The sequence below is a fragment of the Catharus ustulatus genome, chromosome 2, assembly GCF_009819885.2.
Source record: "Catharus ustulatus isolate bCatUst1 chromosome 2, bCatUst1.pri.v2, whole genome shotgun sequence".
Taxonomy (NCBI): domain Eukaryota; kingdom Metazoa; phylum Chordata; class Aves; order Passeriformes; family Turdidae; genus Catharus; species Catharus ustulatus.
Genome location: NC_046222.1, coordinates 3,691,713 through 3,707,608, shown reverse-complemented (window position 1 = coordinate 3,707,608; position 15,896 = coordinate 3,691,713). Strand labels below are relative to the sequence as shown.

Genomic DNA, 15,896 nt, shown 5'->3' with positions numbered 1-15,896 from the left:
CAGTGATAGAGATATATGTCCCTAACCCCCAACAACCTACAGCTGAGGGAGAACAATGTCTTGTGCATCTTTCAATTTTCTCTTACATTTTTGAGTTGGCAAATGCATTCTGAAGGGAAGTCACCTTCACATACACACAGCTATTGCCACACTTATACCCATAACAAATGCCCATTTTTACAATCAGACTACTTTTTATTGGTGTTTCTTTATTTTTGATATGTCAGTAGGCACTGCTGTTAAGCAAAAAACTTGTTTTATGATGGCTTTTCCAATCAGCACCATCACTTTTATTCCAAGCTAGCAATTAACTTCCTGCTTAATTTGTCACAATTTAAAATGAAGCATGTAGCAACGTTTAGAGGCAGAGCCATTACATTTGTGCTTGGCTGAGGCAGTGGTCACCAGCAGTCTCAATTTATCACTTTTAATTTAAGCTCCCATGCCAATGATTTTCATTCTTAAAGCTATGACTGGCATTTATGGATTTGAAAATCAAAGGGAAAATAAGCTACAGTAAGGAATTCAACCACTCAGATCAATGAAAACTTGTTTTATAACTGAGAGTGCTCCAGTTAAATCCCATCTGCCTGACAGAAGGAATTTAATGTTTCAAACAGCTTCTTTCCCACTTTAAACTGAGAATAACTTTTTATTGCAGCACTAAGCCACTACTTGCTGGACAGATGCCGACTATTGATGTTGTGCTCTCAGGAAATATTGTGAAGCAAGTAAAGGTGAGTGCCCCAACCTAAAGAACCATGCACTAATAACCAAATGTCGATCCCTGAACTGTCTGATGGTTGCTGCTGCTCTCTTTTTAGACAACTGTTGCACTATTTCACAGCTGGAAGGTAGCAGGAAAAACTTGAGAGGAATTAGTAAATGGAAGAACATACTCCATATGAATTTATTGTGAAAATAAATGTCAGTTAAACTTCTGTACCACTTGGAAGATGAATTATCTGGATTATTTGGTCCAATATCTCAAAACTAGCAGTTAATTTGGATTAGAATTATTTTATATAACTTTCAGAAGTTAAATAGGTACATAAGTACTTGCTAAAATACGTACTAAAATAGAGACATCCACAAGTCTGTGTGTAGTGGTGCCATAAAAACACTCACCCACATGTATCAGAAAAATAGAGAGTGAAGGAGAGAAACAGAAGCCCACATATTATTCCACACCACTCTGTATTATGGCTCTGTGGGTCATCTTCCTTCTCCTTTTGGTTATCCTGACTCTACACATAGACAGCAAAATAAAAACACTTGTATCTGATGCAAGGTATGCCACTTTAGCAAGTGAAAACAACAAAATCCAAAATACTCTGAAAAGCCAGTCCTTCACAAAATTAGTTGCACTTGCTCCAGGTCAGGAAATATGAAATGGATTTTAAATGGTTTCATTGAAAAAGTCCACTTCAGAACCTCTACTCAGGTCTTGAATATCTGACAGTATTTCTGCTTAAGTGAAGGTTTTAAGGGAAGCCTTAAAAGAAGAGAAACAAAGAAAAAGATGCATATTTAATATGCAAAAACCAGTTCTCACTGGAAACCAGACATTGCATGCTGGATGGAAATGAGATTTAGCAGATTAAGAGTTTAGTTTTTTCCCCCTTCTTTTGCTCCTGGCCAAGAATGCATCCCCCAGTCCTGACACTTCTTGTCTCATCTCTCTGACAGAAGAAGATCCAAACTCAAATATGAAGTCTCACTTCCAAGTAGGTGTTTTTAAAATACAGAAAAGGGTGTTTTTAAATACAACATGCATTTCTAAATTAAATATTAGGTATGCTTACCCTGGCTACTATAAACTTTCCAGAGAAACAATCTTTATTACTCATTCATAGGATGACAGCATAAATTTTACAAGAGTAGGAAAACATTTAAATACATAACACAGCTACGAAGACAGCAAACAGATGTCCCTCATTGTTAGTCTGGGCAGAAAAAGGTAAAAGCATGTTATTAAAAATATCTTGAAGCTAACAGAGCTGTAAAGTAAACTTCTAAGGCTTTGGAAGTGATGCAAATTTGAGTCTGTTCTCATTCCAAAGTGCACAAATTAATGCCATTATTGTGTATAAATTAAAACTATTTCCAAACTATGAGCCTGAGGCAAATGCATATGAAAGAGTCAAGAGTTGTTGAGTGTAATGAAGAAACTACTTTTAAGAAGCAAAGGAATCAGGCAAACTGCTCACAACATTATTGCTTTGATGACCTGAAGCATTATCAGAATTGGTTTGTAATTTCCTGTGTCTTGCATTTTAACTCCCTAAGGATTTGTGTGAAAGTCATGTATAAACACAATTTTTTTCAGATTGACTATTTATGATGAATGTCTTCATTTACTACACTTAACCAAAATCACTACTTTTACCAAGAATGCAACAGAATAATTTCACTTGTCATGCACTGGAAACACCAGAGTTTCCTTTGGTTTCGTGTTGCTCTTGTTCTAGTTAGGTTGGCTGGTTTTGTTTTTTAATGAAATATAGCTCAGAAATGTTTAGGTAAACTTTGAAAGCAGAAGGTTCTTAATGTAACTCTGAAAATTTTCCTGAATGGTCAGTTAACCATTTGTTGCAGAAGTTTCTAATTCACCAGTTCGTATCTGAAATATCTTGTTCCCTGCCCTGACTAGAATACTCAATGGTGATCCTTTCCACTGTACATCACTCATTGTGAGAGGTTCCAGATAACTGAAATGTGCTTAATTATCCTAAAAACGTTCTTAGGCGAGTCTGGAGATAGCATCAATGAGCTTATTTGACATTCTAGTTAAAATCAGCTAAGTAAATAAATAAACATCTCATTCTTTGGGGTTTTAATAATGTGCTGAATGTCCTTCACAGCCAATGACTATAACAGGAACAAACAAAATCAAGGCATATTTCTTATCTCAGTGCTGTGTGTGTGCCTGCCAATTTCTTTGTAATTACTGTTTTACATATTTCTCCACAAATGCCCCTTTCACAATTTGAAATAAACTATTATTATTAAATATAAAATTGTTGCAGCACTTGGGTTTTGCATTTTAGTGACTACAACTTAAATCAGAAATCTGCTGAAAATGCATGTCATGGACAAATTGCTAATGGTTATAAATAATGGTGTAGTCTGCAACGAAAGAAACAATTACAGAAGCTGAAAGACCACAAGTGGTAAGTAAATTGTGGGAAAAAATACAGTATTGATTAACCTTTCCCCTTCTTATTCAAACTAGAATTTAATTTTGTTCTCCTCATACTGTGCAAGTTAGAGGAATTTATCTTAAAATATATGTATTGGCTGACTCACTTATGGCTAATTCTGGTGTAGAAGAGATGAAAGTAAATGCAGCCAGGTTGACTTTTGCTGCCTTAAAAAATGACTGACTATCCAAATTTTCCAGCAGGAAAAAACCATATCTGTTAAAAAATTTATAAGCATTAAAAAAGTAATTCAGGAAATAAATCAAGATTTTTTTTCAAAAGGTACTTTTCTTCTATGAATACTGTATAGTAACCAGGAATATTTGCAAAGAAACATCAGCTACAAGTAGTGTAACTGTACAGAGCAGACCAGCAGATGAAAATCCATGATTAATTACTATGTTGCACAAAGACCTTGCCTCTAAACTCTTAATTCCGGCAGACCTGAACAAGTCTGGGAGCTGAGATGCAAAATTTCTCTCTTGTGGTTTTCTTTCCAATTGAAAATGTTTAATTTATATACACACTGCTATAAATATGCACACATATTCATGTCATGAAACACACTAAATAGTGATTGCATAATGCTGAATTCCTTTTAAAAATTTATTGTTTAACTGTATTGTTCGTAACTGACTTAAAATAGAGAGCATGCCTCTCCAGCTTTTTTAAAAACTGCAGTTTTTACTGTCTTCAGATCACATTCAGCATAGATGTCTACAGAGTGTCCCTACTCAGTTACCAAGAAGTTATTATTTTTCTTCAAATTTTTCACAAAAATAACATCAGCAATGCTGACATGAGTGCAGTGTTGGGTGGAACTGTCAATGTAGCTGTAGATGTCCACTAAACAAATGCCATAAATTTCTTTTTTATTGTCATCTATGGAAATGTCATGTTCTTTCTTTCATGTGGACTTGAGCTCTGGCAATGTCTGATGGAACATTTTGTCACTGTTTCATAACTGGTTTTTATTTGTTTTGCTATTCTAATAATCAGCCACTAAAAAGAGCTGTTCCTTTAGATTTATAAGCTATTAACAAAATTTGGAAGATTGTTCAAAGGGGCTTCATTGTGTCATTATGAAAAGAGAGGCCTTCTTGACTTTAAAGTCACAAATGACAATCCTGTCTGTAGAGATTTCAGACTCAGGGGGAAAAACAAAAAAGGGAAGTTGACTTTTGATTAGGGTCAAAGTTGGATGCTACTGTGGGAATCAATTTAGGATGAGTGAACACGGAACTCCCCTGCCACCCTGGTGAGGATCCTGAAACTCTACTGTCCCCAGCCAGAAGGATTAATCTTAAACTGATAAACTGTCCTGGTGGTGTTACTGAGACACAGAATGTCAGCCAGATGAGGCTCTTACCCACCTACACCATCTCCATTGAGATTAGAATGCTTCATGCCTTTAATTCATGGTGATTCATGATTCAGTTGTGTTTATTCCTGGAAGAAATACTGAAATCCTTCCAGGCAGTCATCAATTCCCACAGCAATGAGTGAGAACAGGTTGCTCTTTTTACAGACTGACTCCACTGAACTATAAATATGTCTGAGGAGCCACCTGTACTAGAAATGCACCTTAACTTATTTAGAAAATGGAATGAAATGGAACACTTCCAAACAGGGCAAGATTTTACCATCAGATTAGGAAACATCACCTAGGATATATCTGGCAATGCATCGAGGGAAATGGAAGGAATTGAGGGAAAAGACAAACTCATATTTTCCCTATTGTTGATAGACTGCAGCCCATCATCCTTGAACTAATTTCCCCAATCCCAATATTCTCCTATTCTGTAAATTATTTTTAGTCCTTACTGATCTTAAATTACAGGAGAAAAGAAAGAATTTTTAGAAAATTTTAGAACAATCTAAATCATATAAAATAAGAGGTATTAGACAACAGAATCCTGACAGATTTGCACTTTTAGAGTCTGAAACTCTCAGCTGTCAACACTAGACAGACACAGAAAAATGAGACAGGTGTTTAAGACAGTGGTAAGGGTGTGTGCCCTCTTGTGCCTCAAATTCTGCCAGCAGGTCTTTGATGTCACAGAGACCAGAGTCACCCTCAAACTGCAGAACTGAGCAAGGAGACTTTCCAGGATGCAGTGGCAGAAGGAGAATTTCTCCAGTGCAAACTTTCCACCACTCAGGATATGTCTCATACTCCTACTCCTTGTAGTGTAGTGTTAAAACCCCCTCTGTTCTTAAGAAATAAAATGTCTGAATGCACAGTGAGTGAATGCATACATGGACTGTTATTTGGAAATAGCAACTACTGTTTTAAGTTCTGTTTGCTTAATTATTCATTATTTACTACTTTAATTATGCATGAAAAGTCTCAAGTACTTCTGAATTTTCTTTAGGCAATGCAGACACTATGGGCATGCTAAGAAAGTAATATATTGAGATGTCTCTTTCTTCCATTAGTCATAAGAGAAACATAAATTACAATTCAGCATATAATTCTCTGCTTCTTCACACAATGATTTAAAGTTGATTGAGCACAATGACTTTGTACTCAGCATATTTACTGCTGTATAAAACTTTCTCTCTCTCATAAAGAAAAGGCATCCAGGCACTTTTTTGAACAATAGCATTGTAAAACATTTTTTGATGAGGTTTTTTGTAAAAACATGTTTTATCTTTCAGTTGTTTACAAATCACTTTAGCAGTGATTTGGGAAAGAACTTTAATATGTGCTAATGTTCCTCCTCAAGCAAGAACTTTGCTTAAGTGCTTTTCTGAGCAGAATCGTGTTTATCTGTCCATTTATCTGAGTTTAAAGCAGGGATTTATTCTGGTACTGAAGGGGAGCATATAGATCACTTCCCTCTCTCTCCATCTGCAACATTTGCACTTCCTAACACCCCTGCCCCATCCTTGTTTGCCACACCGGCTGGACAAGACACAGCACACGCTGTGATTGTACAAGACCATGAATATATTTATTTTCTTGGCTAACCAGCCAACAGGCAGGCTGAGTGGTCAGTCAGCTGGTGTGTCTAATACAGAAAGCAATCCTCCCATAGCTCAACTTTGCTTTTCAACTTGCAGACCCAACCAAGGGCTGGGTGAGTCTGAAGGGTCATTCTTCAAAATTCTGTTGAATCCTTTTCACTTTTACCAAACTCACACTGGCTAACAGGCTCACATGGCTTTATGGCACCTGACAGACCTAAGGTGGCCACAGAAATTTTGTTTACTTATGAAGCCAAGGGTAAAAAACCAAACCCATGGATGTCAAATATATGAGTCCTTGTATAAAATTAAAGGAAAAGATAATCAATATTATCAAGTGGATTTTACAAGACTTGTTCATATTAATGGTAATAATTTTTTTTTAGTATTTGATCAGGGCTGGTAATGCTTTAGACATCAGATTACAGAGAGGTTTGAGGGATACAGTTTGCAAAGCCTTTTTTAAGCATTACTTTCCTTCAGTCTGCTCCTTGCCTCTGTTAAAGCTGAGTACTGCACTTAATCTTACAGATACTTGTGACTGCATGAGGAGGCAGTTAAGATTTTAATATTAGTTGTGGCAGGGCTCTGTGCATAAACATCAGCTTTAATCACTTTTGAATTAGTTCACTTTTCCTGTCAGCAAATATTCCCCCTCTTTGATGCCCTCAGACTACTCTCTTCACTAATGTGGCAGTTTCTGATGCCCACAGAACTCTTCACTGAATTACTTCATTCAGCAAAATGCCAACAGCAGCATTGTTCTCCAAAAAGGAGAGAAAACTCCCTGAAGAACAAGCTAATAATTTTGCATTTTAATGATGGATCTGTTAATTTCACACAAATCATCCAAAAGGAAAGGCCACTAGAGGGAAGTAAATCCAATATGCTCCAAGAAAATAAAATGCCAGCTACTCTAAATTATTGTAGCTAACAGAATGGCCAGGATTTATATCAGCAGAAGATTTTGGTGTGTATTCTTAACAAAGGTATGACAACAAAGGTATAAAACCATTTATGTATTTATAAAGAGGTCTTGCACTTCATGCAATGTGCACACTAAAATCATTAAAGCAGTATGTAGGAAAAGACTGCATATAAAAAGGTAGTATGAACATGAGATAAATAAGTTGTGTAGGTATAATTTACTGCACACCTGTATCTTTTGCATTAGACACACATCAAATCCAAAAAAAAAAAAAAAAGGGGGGGGATTTAAACCAGGATCTTTTGACTTCTGGTAAAGTGGTCCTTGTAAAAATGAATATATTGTTTATTTCTTTCCATGTCATATGTTTAATCTTGGATCTTTGTTTTTTTTTGAATATGTGCTCAAACCTACAGCATCATGGAAGAACTACTGTCCATTTCATCAGAATTAAGGTTATAAGGAAAGACTGCCAACGGTGTTACAAAGATTTAGCTCTATAGCTTACTTTTCTGAGGTTGCATATCCTAGCTTTTTCCATATCCCTTCTTATTTATGACTAAAAGTAACTCAAAAAGATGTCCACTTTTCTCTCCATACTTTCCATCAACAAAAACTCCATGAATTTTCTTCCACATTTCATATATCATTGCATTTTTTCTTGTCCTTTTAAATATATAGTCACCATGCTTATAGTTTTATACAACTACACAGCCTATAAACCTACAGAAATGGTTTTATCTTTATAACTACATTTTATAGATGACTCCATTTCATTTATTACAATGCTTTCTCACGCAAAGCTGTCTTTTTACATCCAGATGAACTGACAGATACTCTGAAAATCTGGTCTTAAATCCTCTGAAGCCTTTCCAATAGCATTTTTAGTAATGTAAGAATTATTAAAGGGAATGCAAACAGTCTAGAGTTTACTGTCAGCGTGTCAAAAACTATCAAAACATTGGTCTTTTCCCTGTTTTGAGTAAACTGCAGAGAAAATCTATATCCTTAAACCAGGGACAGACAACATCAAAAGACATTATTTTTTAAAAGCTTACCACTTAAATACATATCACAAGCTGTGGTCACACAGCTGTTATCCACTTTAAAAATGAACTTCCACTTAAAAATGAACTGTATTTCAGGTGACCTCCACCTGGGCAAGCTTGGTGACTGCATTTAATGCCATGGAGCAAAACATCCAAAAGGAAGTTTCTGGCACCTCACTTTCTCCATTTAGTGAGAAAGGAAAAGGGAGATGCAGGTTTCCAACATGATACATTGCCTCAGTGCTTCAGGCAATTCTCAGTGCAAGGCCTATATATCATTAGGAATCTTATATAATTAGCTCTTCTGTTACCATCATGGACAGTGAGTGAGTGGGTTTTGTGTTTTTTCAAATCAATTTCCATGAACATTATTAGTATTGCCATCACTGTCATTATTATCATCACCATCACAGCAAGCTGTTCATTTTTGCATGCCCAAAGGCAAACGAGTCATTACTTACCCATCAACAAAACTACTCGTCCCAGATACAAAGGTAAGCAGATTTTTGCTAGGCTGATCAGTGAAAGAACCCAGGGCTTCCCTACAAATGGAACATAACATCCAGGATTCTCCTGAACGTTAGCACTTTCACTAAGCAGAAACATATCATCAGATGTGCTCTACTCCAAACAGTGGTTCTGCCAGCTCAGTTCCTGTTCTACACTAAACACTTCAGCTGCAGTTGCAATGTCACTGCACAGCAGGTGAAAAACATTTCTGGAACAAATGTCAGCAAGGGGTAATTCTGAAATAACCTTCTTGTCTAGAGTTACACAAGCCAGAGGAGAGCATTGCTATATGGATTGCATTGCTGCTAACCTGTGATGCTGTTTCCTGGCACAGTGAGTATTTCTAAACGAGAAAAAGTTGCAGAAATAAACAAAAAATAGAGAGTGCCTTTAGTTTCCTATGGCTCTCACAAAGATTCACCTTAGACACGAATTCAAACTGAAACAAGGCAAGAAAAAGCTCAAAACAACAATACAAGTTTACAAATAAAGGAATAGAAATGAATCTATTAGGATAGCTCACCTGAGGAAATGGCTTATACACATGCAGAAGTATTTTACAGTGAGGCATGCTGAATTAGTGCTATGAAACACAGATACCAAAGAAAGTGACTTCACTTTCTCTCTGCCCTTGAATTGTGGAGTTGTAATGGACAACCTGTGGTGTTTCATTCTTGCAAAACTGAAATTGCAAAAGCACCAGCCAGACTCTGGTCCTGATGAACCACTGACACAGCTGGACTCAGATGGATAAAGCCTGCACTTAATTTTGAACAGAAAGGGTTTGTGCCCTGTGTAACGGGGTCAAGGGCCAACTGCCAGAAGCATTTAATGCCCTCATCAGCAGAAGCTGGAAGGTCTCATGGAAGGCACTTTAAAAAATTCAGCAATCTGCTGAATTATCTTTTTAAATATATAGTCACCATGCTTACAGTTTTACACAACTACACAGCCTATAAACCTGCAGAAATAGTTTTATCACCCCAACCTGCTGCCCCAACCTTCCAAGAACCGAAGGATCCCCACAAGTGAGAGACTGGCACTTACCATCTTGGTCAGTGGTGACCGTGATGGCTGTGAACTGCTTGGGGGAGAAGCTGAGCTCCGAGACGCCGTTGGTGGCCTCAATCTCGAAGGTGTAGTTGACGTGGGCCACGAAGTCGAGCACGGTGACCGAGGAGTTGGTGAGCCCCGTGTGCCGCGGCACGAAGCGGATGCCGCCGCCGCAGATCTCGCACTGGCTGGCGTCCGAGCCGCACTTCTTGCACACCACGCTGTAGGTGAGGTCCTTCCTGCCCCCGGTGTCGCTCGGGGGGCTCCACTCCAGCATCAGAGCTGTCTCGTTGATGTTAAAAACCACGTTCCTCGGAGCAGAAGGTGGCCCTGCAGACAAGGAGGGGAAAATCTGTTAAGCCAGCGTTATCTACTTTGGAGAAAAAAATTGCCTTCAGGCAGTTACTTGCAAATAAGAGCTACGTTTCAATGACATTCAATGTAAAAATTAAAAGTTATCTACATACAATCCTTGAAAAAGGCAGGAACAGTAAATTGGTGACATCATAAAAAGTTAAATAATCAAAATAACTTAGAATTAATTCAGAAAGAATTTAAGGCAACATAAAAATTACTCAGGAATGTCAAACCTAGACTAGATAGCACAAGTTTTCAATAAATGCTTCTTGATGCTGTGGGATACTGAGGCAGAGCTCTGATCAAAAAATTTATATCCTTATTTTATGTCTAGTAATGTAGGATTTTCTGAGACTTAAAATCTTTGACATTTTCTAAGAGACAAATTGCGTAATAAATAAATAACAGCTTTGGAATAACGACAAGAGGTAAAATTGTTTGTATTAGTTCTACACTGCCAGATATTTCTTTCCATCCTTCACTGGTTATCCCCAGGGATTTCTTTGCCGCTGTTCATTAACAGGGTTAGGTGGCAACAGGCCAAGACTATTAGGCCGAAGAGCCACTTTACAAGTTTTCTTTCTTTCCCACCTGGCATCTCCTTAGCATCAGGATAGCAGTGAAGACATCAACTTTTCAACTTAAAGATCTAAAAGGATGATCAGGAGGCAGGAGAGAGAAGTACTTCTTTAAGGCTGTGAGGAGGAATGCAAAGACAGCTGCAGCAGGCAGATTGTGGGATGCTCTCCCCCAACAAGCAGCTGCTGGAGCTGTCTGTGCACTGCCAGATGAACCACAAGTGACCCACTTCCAACTTCCCACTCCTCACACAACAGTGGAATGTCCAACACATTCAACTTGCTTGCTGACTTACTGTGTAGGATCACAGGGAAATCATCTGAGGCTTCATAGATGCATGTAAAAATGAATTTATAGAGTGATCTAGTGATTGCCTTTTGTACTGGTGAGTGTCCAGTTCCGGGTCCCTCACCTAAAGAAAAGCATTGAAGGAATGGAGAATGTCCAGAGAAGGGCAATGGAGCTGGAGAAGAGTCTGGAGCACAGATGTGATGAGGAGCAGCTGAGGGAGCAGGGGATGCTCAGCCTGGAGGAAAGAAGGCTCAGAGGGGACCTTATCAGTCCCCAAAACTCCGTGACAGGAGGGGGAGCCAGATGGGGGTTGGTCTCTTCTCTTGGGTAACAAGTGGCAGAAAAAGGGAAATAACCTCAAGCTGTGCCAGAGGAGAGGTTCAGGTTGGACATCAAGAAGAATTTCTTCACAGAAAGGGTGGCCAGGCATTGGAATTTACTGTCCTCAGAGGCAGTGAAATCAAATTCCCCGGAGGTGTTCAAGAAACCACGAGATGTGGCACTCAGTGGTCTGGTTTACAAGGTGCTGCTTGGTCAAAGGTTGGACTTGGTAATCTTGGAGATCTTTCCAACATTAATAATCCTATAATTCTATGATTCCATATCAGATTCAACAGTCTAACTGAAGAATTTTACCATCTAATTATTTTTAGATAGGAATTAATGAAAGGGTGAAGGAAAGGTACAAATTGTTACAGGATATCTGAATCATCTTCTCCCAATTTATTGCATTATTCTTCATCCACTTAACATGTTTCCAGCAAGCACCAACAGATGTATGAATTTCAAAACCGATTTGGACATAATCCCAAAACAGAAATTATTATAAGAAACAGAGACTTGGAAAAATGTGAGGTCTTATACTCCAGGTGTTGATATATATGAGATGACTCTGGTAAACCCAACTGCTGACCTCTAGGGGTTTTGGGCTGAATTAGTTGAATAAGCATTATATTCCCAGCTCTCAATAAAATCACAGTGCTTCACCAATGGTTTGAAGAACTTGGAAAAGTTTCAGCTTGCTTTGCAGCTTTTGATGATGTACAAAACTGCCAACAGGACTTAGGCATAAAGTTTTGATTGAGACACTGGTAAAACTTTGAGTGAACTTTTCCTTAGCTCAATTTCTTAAGCAGACTAAAAGGCTACAAGAAATTTTTGCAAATGACACCAGCTAATTTTTACACTGAGCATAACATTCATAATTTTTAAGTGATGCATTTTATTTCCTTCTGTGGCATAAGCACAGGTATAAAACCTGGAATGCTTGTAAATAAAAACGTTAGTATCATGTGGGAGTGATAATGTGAATAATAAACATTTTAAAGCTCTTCTGTGAACTGTAATTCAGCTACTTTTTCATTTCTGCTATTTACTTGTAACTTTTAATAAGACAGTAATTAACTTTGCCCTGAAATAAATGTTATCTCCTGGATTTCAAGCACTTGATATTTAAAAGATATGGAATTGTTACACTGCTTTGCATTTTTTTTAGAGGATAAGAAAGTTTAAAATCTTTTGAATGGATGAGTATTTATTAGTACATGTATCTGTCCAGAGTTGATGGTTAATAGATCACCAAACCTTACACAAAATATCTATGAGGATGACGGTTCTAGCTACACCAGAAAACAATCCTGAGCTCAGAATAAGCTGAAACCAGCACACATTACTTCAGCTTCAGTTCTTATTATTTATGTTCAGAAGACAGGAATAATTATATTTCCTCTAAAACCATGCTTTGAGAATTAAATAATGACTGGGTCTTAACAAATTCCCACTGTTCAAACCATGGAGGAGTTTTAGGAATATGGGATGAGCCATAATCGCACTTCCATATGTGCATAACTTGAAGTAGATGAGTAATCCCCTTGAAATAATTGGTAATATTCACACACTTAAAACTAAGCAGCTGTGTAATTGCTTGAAGGATTGGAGTCAATGTTTTAAAACTGGCTTAAATTTAATCTTACATAAACTATAGATATTATGACAACAGGTCATCACATCTCAAGCTTTTTTATTATTATTTCATCAATTTTGGCAGCCCAAACAGGAATTAATATCAATCTGGGCAATAGGAGAGTATTGTCTGGCTTTGTGGATTTTAATTTTCTATCAGATTTTCCTTGTACTAGATAGAATGGCATTATAGAAGAACCAATACAGTAAATAAAATGCTCCTTTGAAAATATATTTTTTTCATTTGTACTAGAGTGAAGGTTCTTATAGTCATGATTTGTGACTTATTTCTCAACTGTAAGAGAAAACACATATTACTGTGCATTCACATTTCAGAGAAAAGGAAAACTACCAATTATGTTAGAGGTGTCTTAAAGTATATGACTGTCCTCTTGCACATGCAGGAAAAACCCTAAAACACACTTCATACTCAAGGCCCCTCATGCCAATTTGCATGAGGATTAAATAGCTTTTTAATTGCTGTTAAATTATGCCAGTTAAACTGTGATTTCATGCAAATATTAAGCTGTAATGACATGCAGTGAATCATTTACTAAGATTTAGAACTTGGAACAAAGAGAGACAATTAATTGTAATCCTCAGATTCAGCTAAATTATGTGTCACTGGGCTTTTATGAATGTGGTCTGATTGCTTTGTTATCATTTATAAATTATACAAAGATTATTTGTCACATTTGAAAAAGCTGGCAGCAATAACCCTTCTTCAGACATCTGTATGCAAAGTTCTCGGGGTTTTCCTCATATTGATTTTTAAGAAAAAGAAGTATATTGGTGCAAATAAGGGATTCTTTCCTCACAGCAAAATTCATGACTCTGAATTTTATGCAAAAGAATAAAATAAAGTTCAGATGGATGAGCATTACAAAAGCATGCAGCTCTTCTGCTGAGATGGAACTCAGCCAGAATATGAGCAATGTCTTTTGCTTCATTTACAAATTGCAATGAGGAAGTATTTTGACACTTTCTGTGGAGGAGACTGGCAGGGATGTCTGATGGTGAAGGAGGTCTGCTCTGAGAGCAACTGAGGTGAGTTTGTGCCTCATGCACTCCTTTGCACCTCATCTTGTTTTATGTATTCTTGTCCTCTCTGAAGGCAAAATACATTTTCCTGTGTATGGAAGAGGAGCAAACCCAGCAGTGCAGAAATCTGGTGAGGGCAATGCAGTATTTTACACACTTGAGACTGAAGACTGACTGGGAAAAAATTCTTGCTTTTAAAGTGAGAACTGTCCATTATACACTATTGGATTCTTAGAATTTTATGTCATTTGACTACTGAAGTTACAGCAGAAGGACAAAGATTAACTATCACCTTAGGATACTCAGAATCAGCATCTGGCTGTGTCCCTTGGATTCATAATTACATTTTGTTATCTCTATATGTACCATAGACAAAGAGTGTCACTTGATGTAGAATTACATTTTACCCTTTTCACTTATTCTTTTCCTGTGAAGCAGGCAGGAAGAATGGAAACCCGTGACTGCAAAACAATATCCCAATTCTGAGCATAATGTTACATTGCAAAAAAGTGTATGTGTATATGTAAAAATAGAGGCAGTGAAGACTTCAAGGGTCTTGCCTGATTTTGCTGCTGAAATTCTTAAAAATAGAGGATACACTTTGTGGCAGAGGTTATTGAACATAAGTTTGTCAGGTGCAAATTGTTTAAGCATAACATGAAGAGAGGCATTCAGACAACTCAGACAACAAATATAAGCCTGCCTGACCTTGAAAAGATGGATCAATTCATCCAATTACTTTATAGTGGGAAATGTTAGACTTTATGTACAAAGTAATCAGACAGGGGATTAGATATGATGCTATTTGTTGCTCACTGTGTATGCAGAGAGATTGCTGATAGAGTACTTGCATATGGCAAAGAAACACAATAAGAAGGAAGAGTAGCAGTGAGAGATTGATAAGAAGTGTAAGTCAAATGAAAAGAGCCTAGGAGAAGGAGATTAACAATATATTCTAATGTAATTTTCATTTCTCTTATTGAAATTAGATTTCTATTATGCTGTTCCGCAAAGTGAACACTCATCTCTATGAAATGCAGCTACATAAAGTAAAAATGGGAACTGTACAATTTTGTAAAAGCACACAGTACTTTCACAGAATTAATCAAAGTGGATTTGAAGCTCATATTAAAAAAAGTGGATACCTGTCTTAAATCCAAGTGGGGCTTTTTTCCACAATGCTGCATATGCAAGTTTCTCAGTACTGAGGAAGAGTTCTGCAGTGAGGAATACTGCCTAACCCTATACAGGAATGAAATGAGATAACAAAATATCTACCTATCTTAGGCACATTGTCTTGTAGGACATGGGGAAGCAAAGAAAATGGGCATCAATAAAGTCAGTCCAACTGATTGAATATGAAGACATTTGTAAGGGAAATCCACTGTCCATTCTGTGGCTCATTCAAGAATATCTCTCCCTTCAAAGGTCCCAAGAAAAAATTCTGTTTCTTATGTCATGTCTCATATGTTAAGATATAAATCTGAAAATTATTATGGAAAATGCAGATCTTTCCCAAAGGTGGTTATGGAAAAACGGCATTTCATTTCTGCACAGCATTTTCTGTCTATTTAGTCATAATTTTCTTAAAACTTTTCAACTCCTTTTATTATAGTAAAACGTGACCATTTGGAAGGAACAATCTAAATTCCACTCATATCTGTACCTTTTTTTATTAAATTTAAATTAGCCACATCTGCACAGATCCACCAAAAGCAGTGTGCTTGTATTTATGACAGAAACATAATTTCAATAACTGAAAGACTAATTTGAAAGCAGTGGGGCTAAAGATATCACTTAGGGAATAATTTGGGTTGAAGATACTGCTGATGTGCAAGATAAGAACACAGTCTGCCTGTCAAGAGCTTCAGTGCCATTTACAGAGCTGCCAATTAGTGCAATAATCATCATTGTAGGTGCAAGATGAGTACATCTGCTGTGACAATCAGTGAA

The 15,896-nt window shown here is 37.1% G+C and overlaps 1 protein-coding gene across 6 annotated transcripts in view; it reads right to left on the bottom strand.

Moving 5' to 3' along the window:
- Nucleotides 1–15,896, bottom strand: part of EPHA6 (EPH receptor A6) — a 363,966-nt gene that overhangs the window by 177,194 nt on the left and 170,876 nt on the right. For all 6 annotated transcript variants that reach the window (XR_004420696.1, XM_033085021.1, XM_033085038.1 and 3 more), the window contains exon 5: nucleotides 9,708–10,043. Coding sequence is in view for 5 of the 6 variants with exons in the window: in XM_033085021.1 (XP_032940912.1) it covers nucleotides 9,708–10,043 (336 nt within the window). In the remaining variant the exon portion in view is untranslated. The remainder of the gene's footprint in view (nucleotides 1–9,707; nucleotides 10,044–15,896) is intronic.